Source organism: Oncorhynchus kisutch, linkage group LG15 (genome assembly GCF_002021735.2).
Source record: "Oncorhynchus kisutch isolate 150728-3 linkage group LG15, Okis_V2, whole genome shotgun sequence".
Lineage (NCBI taxonomy): Eukaryota > Metazoa > Chordata > Actinopteri > Salmoniformes > Salmonidae > Oncorhynchus > Oncorhynchus kisutch.
In genome coordinates this window covers 33,333,945-33,349,678 of record NC_034188.2, presented here as the reverse complement: position 1 = coordinate 33,349,678, position 15,734 = coordinate 33,333,945, and the positions used below count along the sequence as shown (strand labels likewise).

Below are 15,734 nucleotides of genomic sequence, written 5' to 3'. Positions count from 1 at the left end.
AAATCCTTAATTTACCCAGTCATGTATTTTTTTCTTCATGATGTGTGTGTGTGTGTGTGTGTGTGTGTGTGGTCGTTCATACAATGTTGTTTCTCGGTATGCTGTGTCAGTATGTAATGTGCTGAAATGTTAGTGAAGGTCTTTTCAGTGATGAGTGGTTGTCAGTCATCCAGTGTGGTTGTTCTGTAATAGAATGTTGTATGTGTGCTATTAGTGCGCCTCTTGTCATTAATTCTCTCTTTTTCCTCATCTGTTTAAGAAACGTTTTATTATTTCGTTGACAGGTGGCATTCAAATACTTTTTGAATGGGATGGAACAACTATTGTCCCTCTTACTATATGTTCCCTTGTCCTTATGACAATGGTCTTTACTGGGAATCTTCAGCCTCACTATGTTCCGATATGATTGGTTTATGTACATAAGTTGTTCCCCATAGTAGTCTTATGATAGGCTCTCTTGTTGACCCCATTTTGACACCCCAGCGAATAATGTTTCGCTCACATCGGTGGTCTCTACTGCCATAGGCTGTCACACCACGTGGGGCGCAGTTTAAACAGCTCTACAAACCATCTCTCGGAAAGACATAACTTTTACCCAATCACAACCTTCCTGTGTTGATTTATTCATGTACTATTGGATGGCAGTGTTAATCCTGGGGCGGGTTCTTCTCTTTGGGGTTAGTGGGGGTGGTGTGTGTGTGTTTTATGCTCAGCTGAAAATGGCGGATCGAAGCAGATCGCTTTAACTTTATCGCACAATAACCAGGATAACAAACTACAAAGCTAAAAATATGTAAGATGGATACAAAGTTCAGCAATAACTTCTAGACGCCGCGCTACGGGATAACATACAGACCACAACAACCCAATGAGTTATTTCAGTTGGAAACTTATCTCAAAAATAATACGTTAGCCATTTTCCGATTAGGAAGCTAACGTTAGCGCAATGATGGCTAACTAGCTAACGTTCCGTGAATGAAGACGCTAACGTAAGTTAGATCATTTTATCTACATAAAGATAACCCATAACTGTAACTAACATCATACGATCATATTGTGCTTGGTATGTTGACTAGGTAACGGTAGGTTATTAACTGAAATTGCGTCCGAACAGAGCAGGACCACTAGACACTCAAATGTATTCGGGGAAGTAAGCTAGCTAACAGTCTCTTGTAGCTAACGCGTTAGTAGTGCTATCTATGCTATCTACATATACTAACAGCCTCTGCTGCAACTTGGTCAGTTCTGTAACATTATCCAAGGATAACGATATGGTTAAATAACAGATTTTCTTGCAAAAAAAGTGTAATTTGCATGTTCCCGTTTTTGTCAACAATAATAATTAGTTAACGGTGGCTAGTTGACGTTTAGACAACTTTATTTGATTATTTGTTAGCTACAGTAACGTTAGTTAGCTAAATACATTTGTTACCGTGTAGCCAGTTATTTAGTACTTAGCATTAACTTGCTATGTCATAATATTAAGTCAGTTTATATATTATAACGTTAGCCAAAACTTAGCTAACATTTTATCCTTGTCCCGATACTGAAGCTGGCAAACTGTCAATCCAAGCGCCAGAAGTTGTGTTTTATACTCCTATGTAAACAATTGGCCTATAGTTTGGCTCTCAAAAGCTGCTGTTAAATTAGTTAACTGCTCAATTAACTTAGGCTGTTCATGGCATTGTGGTTTCTCAACGGTCTCATTCCTGTTTTAGGTCATGGAAGACCAAAACCCCCGTTACAGCAAGCGCTTGGTAAGTACAGTCTAATTAATAGCTACGTGTTGGTGTGTTAGCTAAAATTGTTTTGCAAGTTGTATTTAGCTTGTTTCCCCAAAGAAAACGACTGTTGCATCGGTAACAAGCTAAATCAACGAGAGTGTTGTGGATCTGTTGGCCTGACGATAGACTGGATGCGTGTCAGTGGGTTCAATGTAGGGTCAGGTTCAAGTTCACTGTTGTCTGACCTGCTAATGCTTGCTCATGTCGCTTTACATTAGGTGGTGCTTTTTGTTACCATGCCGTGACTAAGACCCATTTAGGCTTTTCTAAAGGGTGTATTTAAAAAATAAATAATAATAATAAATCAAATTGGCCATTAAAAATAATCCACAGAATTATAGATCATAGTGGAATGTTTGTGTGGATCTTAGAATGTATAGTTAGTCAAGATATAAGAATAGTTGCAGAACAATAGGAAACAGCATGCGGGGTGTTTTGAGTAAAGATAATACCAGGCATAGCCCGGGTTTGGTGGAACAGGATGGGGGTGGGGTGTTGTGCTGGACCCATCTGTCTAGCCAAGATATGAGAGCAGGGGGTGAATGGAAGTAAGTGGGGTGGGGATAAGGCCCTCCTTCTGTGATGCCCACGCAGACCATTGCGTGACTGAATGACTGATCTGCAAAATCTTTCTGTTATGAGTCTTTGTGCCTTTGAACAGGGTTTGGTAGTAGGTGCCAGGTGCACCGGTTTTTGCAAAGCTGCTGGGTTTTTCCACACTCAATAGTTACCTATGTGTATCTAGAATGGTCCCCCACCCAAAGGACATCTAGCCAACTTGACACAACTGTGGAGTCAACATGGGCCAACGTCCCTGTGGAACGCTTTCGACACCTTATAGAGTCCATGCCCAGTCGAATTGAGGCTGTTCGTTCAACTCTTAGGAAGGGGCTCCTAATATTTGGTATACTCAATGTACATTGGTGTGTTTCCCGATGTGAAATGGCTAGCTTGTTAGCAATGCATGCTAGTAGTGGTCAATCGGCGACGTCCCTCGCTCAAAGACCTTAAAGGCAGTTGTTTCCATTGCTCTTCAAGGCCCACTGCTTTTGTTGAGCGGTAGTTAACGATGCTTCTTGTGTGGCGGCAGTTGATATATTCAGAGGGTCCCTGGTTCAAGCCAGTGTTGTGGCAAAGAGGGACAAAGGCAATACTGTTACATGTGCATGGTCTTAGCAGAAATCTCATTCAAAGTGATAAAAGTAGGGCTGTGACGGTCTTGGAATTTGAGGTTACGGTAATTGGCCAGGCGAATGTACACACTTGTTTACATGGATATGCTAATTAATAAAACCTATTTGAAACAAGCCATTACACTTCATTATTATCATGGCATTTCATTATTATTATTCAGGTTATTACTTACTATCTTTAATCAACAAATCTGTAGCAGTTTTGTATTGACAACATTAAGAGTCAAAATAAAGATGCATACTTTCCTTGTCCTTGTCTGTTGGCTTTTCTGCATATATATATATATACACATACACATACACATATATATATATATATATACACATACACATACACACACACACACAGATCCTATTTCGATGCAGAATACAATTCAATCGGAGTCCGATGGGTTTTCCCCGAAACATTCGCATAACGTTACAAACCCTGTTGCTGTGGTCATTCGATGGCAGTGGCAAGTGTTCTTCAAAGAGAGGATGCCGTAATGACAGAAATAATGTAGCCGGAGCTACTGAAAACAGGCCTTTTACCAGATTCAATAATGACAGGAGCATTTGATTCTTATGAAAGAGATGCAGTCCAGACGGTAGTTTCCTAAAAGTAGCCCATCGGCCTATAGAGAGAACCGGCAAACTCACGCACAACCCCATAAAAGCACCTGTCAATCAAAGCCACCAGCATATGTTAACACAAGCAAATATTTCTCCTTTCCTTAAAACGTATTAAAAAACCTAGGCCTGCCTTAGGCTTTCAGGAAGTACGCTATAAGATAATGTATTGACAAGGAAGGTATGAAGTGGACAGCAGAGCTATATTATGAAGATGAAATTCACTATCATTAAAATAGAAACAAATACACGCAAAATGTCCATAGCCTATTTATCACAACGATGATTATCAAGGCAGAACACATTGGAAAGATTTTTCAAATACTGTGAGGTACTGTTTTGATTTGAATGTCTTAATGTGTGAGGTGAAGAAAAGCTGGGCACTTTTCTACATTTGACATTTGCCAGGTACCCCCACGCATCTCGTGAAGTTGCTGCCTGAGCATCAACGGCGAGTTGGAAAGAGGACGAGATAGAGACCGTTTAAGACAGACTAGGCTAGCAAAACAATTGCTTATAATCATTAGTAAACACTCACTTAGTAAACTATATATAAATATATATATATATTTTATTATATCCTAAAATAAATGTAGGACTATTTAAACGGGTTTGACAGTCATTTTATTTTCATGGCGGTCTTCGTCCACAACCGTCAGTTACACGGTTATTCAATTACCATCACAGCCCTGGATACGAGTTGAGTTTCTGCTTTGTGTCACTAGCGTACGGGGACGCGGCGGCGCTACCTCGATGACGGGATCTCGGACGATGAGATTGAGGGGAAGAGGACCTTTGACCTGGATGAGAAGCTGCAGAGTGACCGGTTCAACTCCAACCTGGTTAAACACATGGAGGGAAAAGGTCAGGGGTCAAACCAAGCTATGATATCCCTTAAAGGCGTTAACCCAGTTTCTCCTATGTTATGATCTTGACCTGGAAAAGCTTGTTGGTTTTGTAATCTGGCAAAAAAACTTGGCCCTAATTATGGTTCTACTTCTTTGATTACTTTTGGTGTGCCTACCCTGCATTGTTGAGGGTAATGTGTGTTTCTCTTCAGACTTCACGTTCGAGTACATCCAGAGGGAGGGGCTGAGAGACCCTCTGATCTTTGAGAAAAAAGACGGCCTCGGCTTAGAGTAGGTCACTCTTCGTCTTCCAATTATCTAGCCCACCTCCTCTGCAGATCTGTGGGAGATAGAAATATAACTGCTGGCTCACTCTGATTCTCCAGATTTATTTAACAATCTCGCTCTCTCTCCCTTCCTCTGTCTTATTCTGTCAGGATGCCAGACTCTGATTTCAGTGTGAGTGACGTCAAGCTGTTTGTGGGTAAGGCCCAAACTATGGACACTCTTATGAACTCATGGCTGCGGATTTCATCTGAATTTTGAAACAGTGCTGCAGGGCCTGTAAGTAATTCTCCCTGCCCTTTGCTTGACCCCTTCTGTCATAGGCAGTCGGAGGATGGTCGACGTTATGGATGTGACCACTCAGAAGGGCATCGAGATGTCCATGGCCCAATGGCGGCGGTACTACGAGACCCCGCCTTCGGAGCGAGATAAGCTCTATAACGTCATCAGCCTGGAGTTCAGTCACACCAAGCTGGAGAACCTGGTGAAACGACCCGCCTCGGTAAGACACGTGCAGGCGAGCGCACGCACACACATACCAGTAGTGCTGAGTGAGGAACCATCATTATATACACTACCGTTCAAAAGTTTTGGGTCACTTAGAAATGTCATTGTTTTCGAAAGAAAATCACTTTTTTTTGTCCATTAAAGTAACATCAAATGTTGTAAATGACTATTGTAGCTGGAAATGGCAGATTTGTTATGAAATATCTTCATAGGAGTGCAGAGACCATTATCAGCAACCATCACTCCTGTGTTCCAATGTCACGTTGTGTTGGCTAATCCAAGTTTATCATTTTAAAAGGCTAATTGATCATTAGAAAACCCTTTTGCAATTATGTTAGCACAGCTGAAAACTGTAGTGCTGATTAAAGAAGCAAAAAAACTGATCTTCTTTAAACTAGTTGAGTATCTTGGAGCATCAGTATTTGTGGGATCAAACCCATAAATGCTGATGCTCCGTATGTGTAAATTCCATAAAAGATCTGCTGTTTCCAGCTACAATAGTCATTTACAACATTAACAATGTCTACACTGTGTTTCTGATCAATTTGATGTAATTTTAATGGACAAAAAATGAGCTTTTCTTTCAAAAACAAGGACGAGAGGAGGACTTCAAGGAATGAGAAATAATAAAGTCATCAAATAAAAACTAAGTAATAAACACAACTGAAATATTGTATTTCATAGTAATTTCCTATTTTTCTATTGATGTCTATGCAATGTGGATCTGATCAGAGGCAATGTGAAATTTTAGTTTTGGCAATTGAATGTTCACTATTTTTGGCTTTGGAATTTCCATTAAAAAGCTCATCACTGTAGTGTCATTATTTCATAATGCATTTAATGTTTAAAAAAATAATCAGTCGATGGTGATCATCTTTAAATAGTCGAACCAAAACCGAACCGGCCTCGAAGCACTAATCACTCAGTACTACAAACCGGAAAACCTTGTCAAACACCAAACAATCACATAGCAAGTTCAGGTGTCTGACCATTGTAAACACTGGGCTATCACTTCCACAGAGCCCTGGACAGTCAGTGGTGCATGTCCCTGCTGACCTTCCCTCCCTCTCACCAGGTGGATTTGATCGACTGGGTGGACAACATGTGGCCAAGGCACCTGAAGGAGCGACAGAGAGACTCAACCAACTCCATCATAGACATGCAGTATCCCAAAGTGCAGAAGTGAGTCCCGAACCTGCACCTTTTTATGGCTTTCATTCCACATGTACTCAACCACTTCATTTAAAAATGTTTACCCTTCCGTAACAATGCGGTGTTGGCCTCCCGGGTGGCGCAGTGGTTAAGGGCTCTGTACTGCAGCGCCAGCTGTGCCACCAGAGACTCTGGGTTCGCGCTCTGTCGTAACCGGCCGCGACCGGGAGGTCCGTGGGGTGACGCACAATTGGCCTAGCGTCATCCGGGTTAGGGAGGGTTTGGCCGGTATGGATATCCTTGTCTCATCGCGCACCAGTGACTCCTGTGGCGGGCCGGGCGCAGTGCACGCTAACCAAGGTTGCCAGGTGCACGGTGTTTCCTCCGACACATTGGTGCGGCTGGCTTCTGGGTTGGATGCAGTGCGGCTTGGTTGGGTTGTGTATCGGAAGACGCATGACTTTCAACCTTCGTCTCTCCCGAGCCCGTACGGGAGTTGTAGCGATGAGACAAGATAGTAGCTAGTAACAATTGGATACCACGAAATTGGGGAGAAAAAGGGGTACAATTCCCAAAAAATATTATAATAAATAACAATGCAGTGTTTGTGCTTGGAGCGTGAGTTCATAACACATGTCTTTGTTTTTAATGATGGTTGATGTACGGTGTAAAGATGTATATTCCTTCAGGTACTGTCTGATGAGTGTCCAGGGCTGCTTCACAGACTTCCACGTTGACTTTGGTGGTACATCGGTCTGGTACCACATCCTGCGGGGGGGCAAGGTGAGATGACACCCAGGAGAACTTGAGCCTTGGATGTGTCACGTTTTGAATCGCCACAGACTTCAATAGAACATAATTTATCCCTGACCAAGATGGCTGCCATTTGATTCTAGAGTTACGAACATTTAGGACTTAGGCCATTCTAGTATTTTATTGCATCTCTATGGCTATCTCGACCTCTGACCACCTCCTCCTGTAGGTGTTCTGGCTGATCCCACCCACACCCCAGAACCTGGAGCTGTATGAGGACTGGGTGTTGTCAGGGAAACAAGGGGACATCTTCCTGGGAGACAAGGCTCGGGACTGTCAGAGGATTGAGCTGAAGCAGGGCTATACCTTCATGATCCCCTCTGGTACGTACACACACTGATACACACGGTACATTTTTGTTCCCCCATCTAACCTCCTCCACTGTTGATGTCTAGGTTGGATCCATGCTGTGTACACCCCTGAGGACACGCTGGTGTTTGGGGGAAACTTCCTCCACAGCTTCAACATCCCCATGCAGCTCAACATCTACAACATCGAGGACCGCACTCGAGTACACTACCACACGCACACGTCACGCAGAACTCCACTGCACATGCACTAGTACTACTCAATGGGGGGGGCTGACTATTACATGTTAACTACAGGTGAGAGTAGTCACTTCCCTTCAATATCTCCATGTGTTCTGCTGTCCAGGTCCCGGCTAAGTTCCGATACCCCTTCTACTATGAGATGTGCTGGTACGTGCTGGAGAGATACCTCTACTGTCTGACTAACACCTCTCACCTCACCCCTGAGTTCCAGAAGCACTCGCTTGGTGTTGGTGAGTGTACACACACACACAACGATTTATATTTTTCTGTCTCTCATTTGTCTTCTCGTTTTAATCTCTGTTTTTGTCCCTCCCTCTCAGGTCTGACTCGAGACTCCTCGGAGAACAAACTCAACGGCCACGTGAAAAACGGCACGTCGGAGGAGAATAAAGACAGAGACGATGATGAGGAAGGAAAGGAGGAGGAAAGGGAGAGCAAGGTCAAAATGGAAGAGAGCGATGAGGATGTCTCCCCCACTCTGGGTGCCACTAAGCTGGGGGTGAGGGTAAACCTGACCCCCCTGGAGCTGGAGGGGCTGTGGAACCTGCTGGGGAAGCTGGAGGAGCTGCCAGCCCACAAGAAGTGTGTCCCCGCAGGCATCCGCAACGCCCCCGCCCTGCTCCACGACATACGGGTGGGTACAGGGCACCAGTCTGGAATATAATAATGTCATGTATCCCTTTTAGCAGATGCTTTCACCTCAAGTCATTTACAGTAGTGTGCACACAGGAAACTGCCAAAATAAAGGAAACGTCAACATGGTCTTAGGCCAATTCCCACAAGCGTAAAGGGTTATGTGGAAGGGGCTAAATTTGAAATGTTTCTTAGAAGAAATTATCAATTATTATCAGACAGAAGACTGAATCCAAACATTTTGTGCATTTTACATTTACTGTACTTTTCAAAGCATTTTGTTGATAACAAAATCTGAAAATATTCTGGATACATTCAGTAACATAAGAATATTCCTAGAAAATGTGGGGTAGGTGCAAACACAAGACAAAACAATGACATGGGTCTGAGTGAGGGGACTAACTGGTGTCTCCAAGTGGCCACACCCTCTCCAGAGTGTGCAGTTCCTGAGTCATTTCAATGCCCTTTTATGACTCAAAGAAGAGTCTTCAACTATAAGGTTATTTTTTTTAGTTTTCCTAGATGTGCCGTTGAGGAACTAGAACAAGTACACTTGTAGTTGTTTTGTTTGGAACACAACCCTGCATCCCCGCCAATGAATATTTACGCAATCTAAAAAGTTGCCTATTTTTTATCAATCACAATCTGGATCAGGTGGGCATCATTTGAAAGCTTTTTCTATTGCCAACATGACTAGCCATATTATGAAGTACAACCTTAGTGTTAGGCCTTCACAAGACAGTTCTGAGAAACGGGTCATAGTGTTGGTGCGCATAGAAAGGAGGTATGGGTGCGTTCTGGTGCGTGTTCCGCTGCAAATTATATTCACAATAGACAGTCTCATTCTGTTCAGAATAATATATGATATGACGCCATTTAATTGTCCATCAAACACAGTGATCATAAACGTTTACACAATCTTTCTGATATGGAAATGTGAAGTGCATGTTTGGACTCGCAGGTGTTTGGCTTGCTACTATTATTAATAAAATCCTCAACGTCTCATCTTTCAAATTACATAGAGCCCTTTTAATTTACAGCATTTCCCTCACTCTGACAATTTGCGATACCCAAGTTCAGAACGTCTGTCAGTGAAAACCCATATAGCGCTGTGAAGCACAGAGCCTGAGCTCTGATGTCGTTTAGAGCACGTTACTGTAGAGCCTCTGCACTGCACAGCCTCTGCGTGCCAATTTAGGCGTTTATCAGTGCCAAAATCTGCCATTTTCAACCCTTATACGGGTACGAGTGTAAAGGGTTTTAATAGGGTGTTGGGCCACCACGATCCTACAAAGGTGGCTTGAAATATCTGATTACATGTGTTTTTGGCTGTTCAGACAGCAGGTAAAAGTACAGATTGGAATTGGATATGCAGATAAAAAGGATTTGAGTCACTTCACACTGCCAGTGTGAACACTGCTTTAGAGACTGACCCAGAAAGACTCACAGCTGTAATTGCTGCCAAAGGTGCTTCTACGAAGTATTGACTGGGTTTAATCTAATCCAAAATAAATGTACCTTATTTTTATGTTCAAATTTTTTTTCCACTTCGACATTGGTATTTTCTATAGATCGTTGACAATTTTATCAATTTTAATCCCACTTTGTAACGCAACGAAATGTGGAAAAATTCAAGCACTGGACTTGGTATGGGTGGTCCCAGCAGGAATCAAATCCAAGATCCTGACGCTGCAAAGGGCGCCATGCTCTGCTAACTGATCTACACAGGACCCGTTTCTGTCTGTAGGCGTCTGAGGACAGTGGGTTTCTACGGGTTACGTTTTAATATCCACGCAGCGTGCAACTTCCAGTGCCTGACCAGTACATTGCTTCATTCTCAGTGGATGTTGGAACAGTGTCTCAGTGTCTGTCTGTCTTTCAATCAATAGTCTTGACTTGACCTTTTTATGTGTCTTGTGTCCTGTTTAGGCTCTTCTGGAAGACCACCGCAACGACGACCCCAAGCTGTCTTACACTGGGAAGCCCATCGTCAAGTGGCCCAAGAGGGTGAGCCAAGAGGGCATGTGCCTCTCGTACACACGCGTTCAAACACTCACCCGACATGCACGCGGCCGTACATGTGTTTAGTCACCACAGTCAAGCCCTCAACAACACGGGGCAGACATCTCAACTTTCCTCCCTTCTGCTCCAGCCGTCGTGGTACCGGCCCCCTTCCCCCTCGCCGGTGGACCGCCCGCGCCCGGCCACGCCCCACAAGCCCGCGGTCCCGCGCCCGGCTCGGGCTGCCACCTCACTCTCGGCCCTGAGGCGGCGGCGCGTGCGCTGCAAACGCTGTGCGGCCTGCCAGAGGGAGGAGTGCGGGGAATGCAACTTCTGCAGAGACATGAGGAGGTTCGGAGGACCCGGGCGCATGAAGAAGGGCTGCATGATGCGGCAGTGTCTGGCTGTGAGTATCTAGTGCACCGCCTTCACGCACTGTGTGTGTATAGCATGTTGACCGTTGTCTCTCCCCGTCTCCAGCCTGGCCTGCCCAACTCGGCGGTGTGTGTTCTCTGTGGAGAGGGCCAGGGGAAGCAGGAGCTGGCGGACGCTAGCCCATCCTCCACAACCCTGATGGAATGCTCCAACTGTGCTCAGATCGCCCACCCCGACTGCATCAAGGTGACCAGGGACCAGCAGATACGTGGATATACCTGTACTACAATGTACACTGTAAAATCCCTCTTGTGCAGCATGTACTTCCAATACATATTTTCTTTCGTATCCCACACGAGGGGGTCCCGAACTCAAATGGCCCTTGAGGATGATGGCGGTGTTATAGGTGCTTATAACAGTCCTCTGTGTGTATGTCAGGTGTTTATAGCTGTTCATTCTCCTCTCTCAGGTGCCAGGGGAGGGCAGGATCAACAAGGACCTGCCCAGCTGCTGGGAGTGTCCCAAATGTTACCAGGACAAAGATGGCTCCTCATCAGAGGTATCCCATCATTTCTTTTTTGGCATGGGGAACATATGTTCATTAACCAAAGTGAAACGAACAGTCAACTTTCAACTCATAAAAGTTTCAAAGGAATAGAGACGTTTCAAATGTCATATTAGAGTGTGAGGCGCGCGTGTCTCTCTCGCTCTGTGCGCGTGTCTCTCTCGCTCTGTGTGCGTGTCTCTCTCGCTCTGTGCGCGTGTCTCTCTCGCTCTGTGCGCGTGTCTCTCTCGCTCTGTGCGTGTGTCTCTCTCGCTCTGTGCGTGTGTCTCTCTCGCTCTGTGCGTGTCTCTCTCTCTCGCTCTGTGCGTGTCTCTCTCTCTCGCTCTGTGCGTGTCTCTCTCTCTCGCTCTGTGCGTGTCTCTCTCTCTCGCTCTGTGCGTGTCTCTCTCTCTCGCTCTGTGCGTGTCTCTCTCTCTCGCTCTGTGCGTGTCTCTCTCTCTCGCTCGCTCTGTGCGTGTCTCTCTCTCTCGCTCGCTCTGTGCGTGTCTCTCTCTCTCGCTCGCTCTGTGCGTGTCTCTCTCTCTCGCTCGCTCTGTGCGTGTCTCTCTCTCTCGCTCGCTCTGTGCGTGTCTCTCTCTCTCGCTCGCTCTGTGCGTGTCTGTTCTTCTGTCCCTGTAAGATGATACCCACCAACTCTATTAATACCTGTTTTGTGATGTTGCCTCTTTTACTCTCGGTCTCAGTCGTCCAGCAGTGATGAGGACAGCATGGCGTCTACAGGTTCTCTCACTACGTCAAAGCATGCCCACCGGGAAGGGATAGGAGTAGAGGAGGCAGGAGGTGGGGTGAGGAAGGGGCGACGTGGCAGACCCCCACTGGCGTCCTCTCTGTCCCAGCGGAGGGCGCCCCCTCCCTCCCAGCGGCTACTACTGCAGCAACAACAGAACAGGAAGAGAGCCGGCGCACTGGAGCTACGACTCCGGAAGAGTGTGAGAGAGGGAGAATGAGAAGGGGGGCGGCGTAAGGGGTTTTTGATTCGTACAATAATTTTTCACCAAGTCATCTAATTTTAAATCTGTCTTTGTGTTGCAGATCAAACTGGAGCGCAGCAAAATCTTCCAGTCGGTATGCACATGCAGCCTATTTTAAAGCGCTGTATCTTTCTAAACCAGTGTATGATTATTTTTTTAAAAGCATTGTTTTACCTATTCTACTCCTCACCTCCTCTCTACAGAAGCAGACGTCATCTCTGGAGCGTTCTCACAAGCTCCTGGGCTCCCAGCGTCTGGCCCACCTCCAGAGAGGGGTGTCCTCTCGCCTTCACTCCCCCGTCGGCAGACTGTCCCGGGGCCGTGGGTCCTTCAGAGGCTCCCCTACAGGGGCACGACTCCAGCCCCCCCAACCCTCCCTCAGCCTGGACCCCGCAGGCAGGGGAGATGGGCGCAGGGGGCAAGGGCGAGGAGTAAGGCTCAGAGGAGGAGCAGCAGGAAGAGGACAGAGACACGGTGGAGCAGAGGAAGAGAGTGATAGCAGTACCAGCAGCAGCAGCAGCAGCAGTAGTTGTAGTAGTGATGAGGAGGAGGAGAACGGCGTGCGGAGTGGCAGAGGGGACAAAGAAAACCGTCCGCAGAGACGAGTAACAGCCAAAGAAGATGAGGGGAGTGGGGAGTCCAACCAAAACGAAGAAGAGGAGGCGGTGATGGATGAAGACTGGAGGGAAGGAGGACAGGCACAGGCGGAGCCACCGGTCCTCGTAGTTTCTGACATTAGCGACGACCTCATGAAGGGCTCGTATCTCACTGTGACCCTGCAGCCGTCGAGGGCCAAACATGATCCAGGGGCCATCGTCCCCAAACTGGAGGCTGCAGTCACCCCCCGCCCTGCTCCTCCCGGACAGATTTACACACAACGCAAGAATCTTGCCCGACCACCACTCAGGAACCACGCCCCAGACCCTGCACGCTCAGATAGACACACACACATCCGGGGAAGCAACATACACACTGGCGGCTCCCATGAAGACGAGAGGAGAACGAGGCCGGGCAGACCAGAGAGGACAAACAATGGTGCTTCCTCCTCCCGGGTTCCTCCTCTACACCTCCCTCTGTCGGCTTTACACGATGGGGAGAGGGAGCTGGCGAATGGAGGGAGCGAACCGGGCTGTGAGAGGGAGGTGTGGGTATCAGTCTTCCGTTACCTGACTCGTGCTGAGCTCTGTGTCTGCATGGCCGTCTGCAAGAACTGGTACAAATGGTAAGAGACAAACATTTTAGAATGCATTTTATACACACACACGCAGTGATAACTGCCTTTGTTTCCGTAAGCGCTGTGGTAACTATTCGTGTCTGCATGTGCAAGAGTGTATGGGTGCTTGATAAAAAAACTTTTGAAATGTGTTCTGGTGCAGGAGCCTGGATAAGAGGCTGTGGATGAGGATCAATCTGACCGTCTCTAAAGCAATCAGTCCTCAGGCCCTGTCGGGCATCATCAAACGCCAGCCAGTCGCTCTGGACCTCTCCTGGACCTCCATCTCCAAGAAACAACTCACGTGGCTCGTCAACCGCCTGCCAGGTACAGACAGACAGACAGACAGACAGACCCACCTGAACTATTACTCACATTGGAGATGTTATTCTCTCTCTCTCCGGCTCAGGGCTGAAGGATCTCATGTTGTCTGGGTGCTCCTGGTCTTCTATTTCGGCTCTGAGCTCGACCAGTTGCCCCCTCCTGCGCACGCTGGACCTGCGCTGGGCCGACGGGGTGAAAGATGGACAGATACGAGACCTGCTCAACCCCCCAGGTGAGAGCCACCCCCCCCCCCCCCCCAACACAGTTTTCTGTTTTGAATTAAGTACTGTTTGGATAAATCCCTTGTCATACCACGTTAATTAGCTATGTCCCTCTGGAGTCAGCAGCGGACACAGATACTCTGTCCTCCGTTCCTTCTTCTTTCTTCTCTCCCGCTGTCGCCCTCCTGTCAACTCTTTCTGCCCTAATCCCGTCCCCCTCTCTGTCTCTCTCTAGGGTGTGATAACCGCAGTCAGCTGAGGAACATGCAGTCTTTCCGTCTGGCAGGGCTGGAGATCAGTGACTCCACTCTGAGGCTGGTGATCAGACACATGCCCCTGTTGACCCGTCTGGACCTGTCCCACTGCGGAGGCCTCACGGACCAGTCCATCAACCTGCTCACTGCCGTGGGCTCCTCCACACGCAACACACTCACTGAGCTCAACCTGGGGGGTAAGCCTTGGACTCGCACAGCACACACACAGGATTGCTATTGAGTTGAGTTTCATATTGAGCACCGCTGTGTCTCTATCTCCCAGGCTGCAGTAAGCTGACAGATGCGTGTCTGTGGTACCTCCGCCGGCTCTCCTGCCTCTCCCTGCTGGACCTGCGGGAATGCAAGGGTGTCTCCCGCAAAGCCTGCGAGGCCTTCATCTCGGAGCTGTCCGTCAACACCCTCTACTGCCTATCAGAGGACAAGCTGATCCAGAGGATATCCTAGAGGCCCGCCGCCTCTGTCTGGGACAGAGAAAAGAGAAAAGACTGTAGAAGAAGGACAAGGGAGGCCTAAAAATCCCCCACACTCTCAGAAGGGAGTAGGAGAGTGATTAGTTACTACACACTTAGTGGGAGAAGGGTTTCTTTCCATGTTGTATACATTTTTTTGACTAAACCAGACAAGACTCAGGTGTTTGCGCTCAGGCGCCGACGCTACGTGATTAAAGTGGGGAGGTCGGGGGGTTCCCGTGAAGGTGGCTGGGGGTGCTAGGTGTCATGCCCGACAGGGTTCCCTCCTTACCCTAGTGGTTCTAAGTGCTTTATGACAGGCCGTCTCTAACCCAAAAGGTGTTGGTTGTGGACTAACTCTTCCAGGAGTACTTTGGTCAGGTCGCCCCATCCTGAGACAGAGGGGTGCGCCTATGAGGGATTCAGGGACGGTGCGAGAGGGCAATCGACGTGATGACGAGACCAAAACCAGGGCATGAATGAAAGGGAGAAAGGGGGGGTGACAGGGTGCGCTCTCAAACAACAGTTAGAATTCAGGTGCTATCACTCCCAAAACTCTCCCTGTTTTGTACAAATATGAATCTAGGACAACTGTCTATTTTAGGAAATGCCCCTCACCCCACTTTGATGCATTTTCTGTTTCCCATGGATAAAATGTGAGTTCCTTTCCGTTTCACCTGATAAGATTCAGTGTATAAATGTATGATTTGCGGTCATTATTCTGCCCTGTTACCATTCAACCTAGTGCTTCTAATGGATACTTATTTCTTACCCACCTCACTGCCAAATCTAAAAAGAATATAAATATATACTTTTGTCTAAATGTTTCCCTATTTTAGAAGACGAAGAGAAAATCCCGTAGCATTGTAATTATTTTCAGAAATCTTTTTCACTTATGTTATTATTATTATTATTATTATTTTTTAGAAAATTAAAAATTAAAGATCAACTGTGCCAGATGTAAG

At 46.7% G+C, this 15,734-nt stretch overlaps 1 protein-coding gene across 2 annotated transcripts; it reads left to right on the top strand.

The window, feature by feature from the left end:
- The first annotated feature begins 653 nt into the window (after window positions 1-653).
- Window positions 654-15,723, top strand: LOC109905197 (lysine-specific demethylase 2A). Of its 2 annotated transcripts, XM_031790135.1 has the most exons (23): window positions 654-989; window positions 1,719-1,757; window positions 4,312-4,450; window positions 4,647-4,725; window positions 4,872-4,918; window positions 5,043-5,221; window positions 6,302-6,408; window positions 7,068-7,161; window positions 7,361-7,514; window positions 7,587-7,702; window positions 7,846-7,972; window positions 8,063-8,376; window positions 10,305-10,382; window positions 10,528-10,782; window positions 10,857-10,997; window positions 11,221-11,310; window positions 12,000-12,245; window positions 12,349-12,381; window positions 12,491-13,509; window positions 13,664-13,827; window positions 13,910-14,056; window positions 14,281-14,496; window positions 14,583-15,723. In XM_031790135.1, the coding sequence occupies exons 2-23, from the start codon at window positions 1,722-1,724 to the stop codon at window positions 14,762-14,764; spliced, it is 3,963 nt and encodes a 1,320-aa protein (XP_031645995.1). In that variant the 5' UTR covers window positions 654-989; window positions 1,719-1,721; the 3' UTR covers window positions 14,765-15,723. The 2 variants fall into 2 exon arrangements, with proteins under 2 accessions (XP_031645995.1, XP_031645996.1); XM_031790136.1 differs by lacking the exons at window positions 654-989; window positions 1,719-1,757; window positions 4,312-4,450; window positions 4,647-4,725; window positions 4,872-4,918 and having other exon boundaries at window positions 5,108-5,221; window positions 6,247-6,408.
- The last annotated feature ends 11 nt before the right edge of the window (window positions 15,724-15,734 follow it).

What these genes read in the sequence shown, in the direction of transcription:
- LOC109905197 (XM_031790135.1), top strand. Translation starts at nt 1,722, where the DNA reads ATGGAAGACCAAAACCCCCGTTACAGCAAGCGCTTG. An exon ending in AAAGACGGCCTCGGCTTAGA is followed by an intron (nt 4,726 to 4,871) that starts GTAGGTCACTCT and finishes TTATTCTGTCAG; the next exon opens with GATGCCAGACTCTGATTTCA. An exon ending in GCTCGTCAACCGCCTGCCAG is followed by an intron (nt 13,828 to 13,909) that starts GTACAGACAGAC and finishes TCTCCGGCTCAG; the next exon opens with GGCTGAAGGATCTCATGTTG.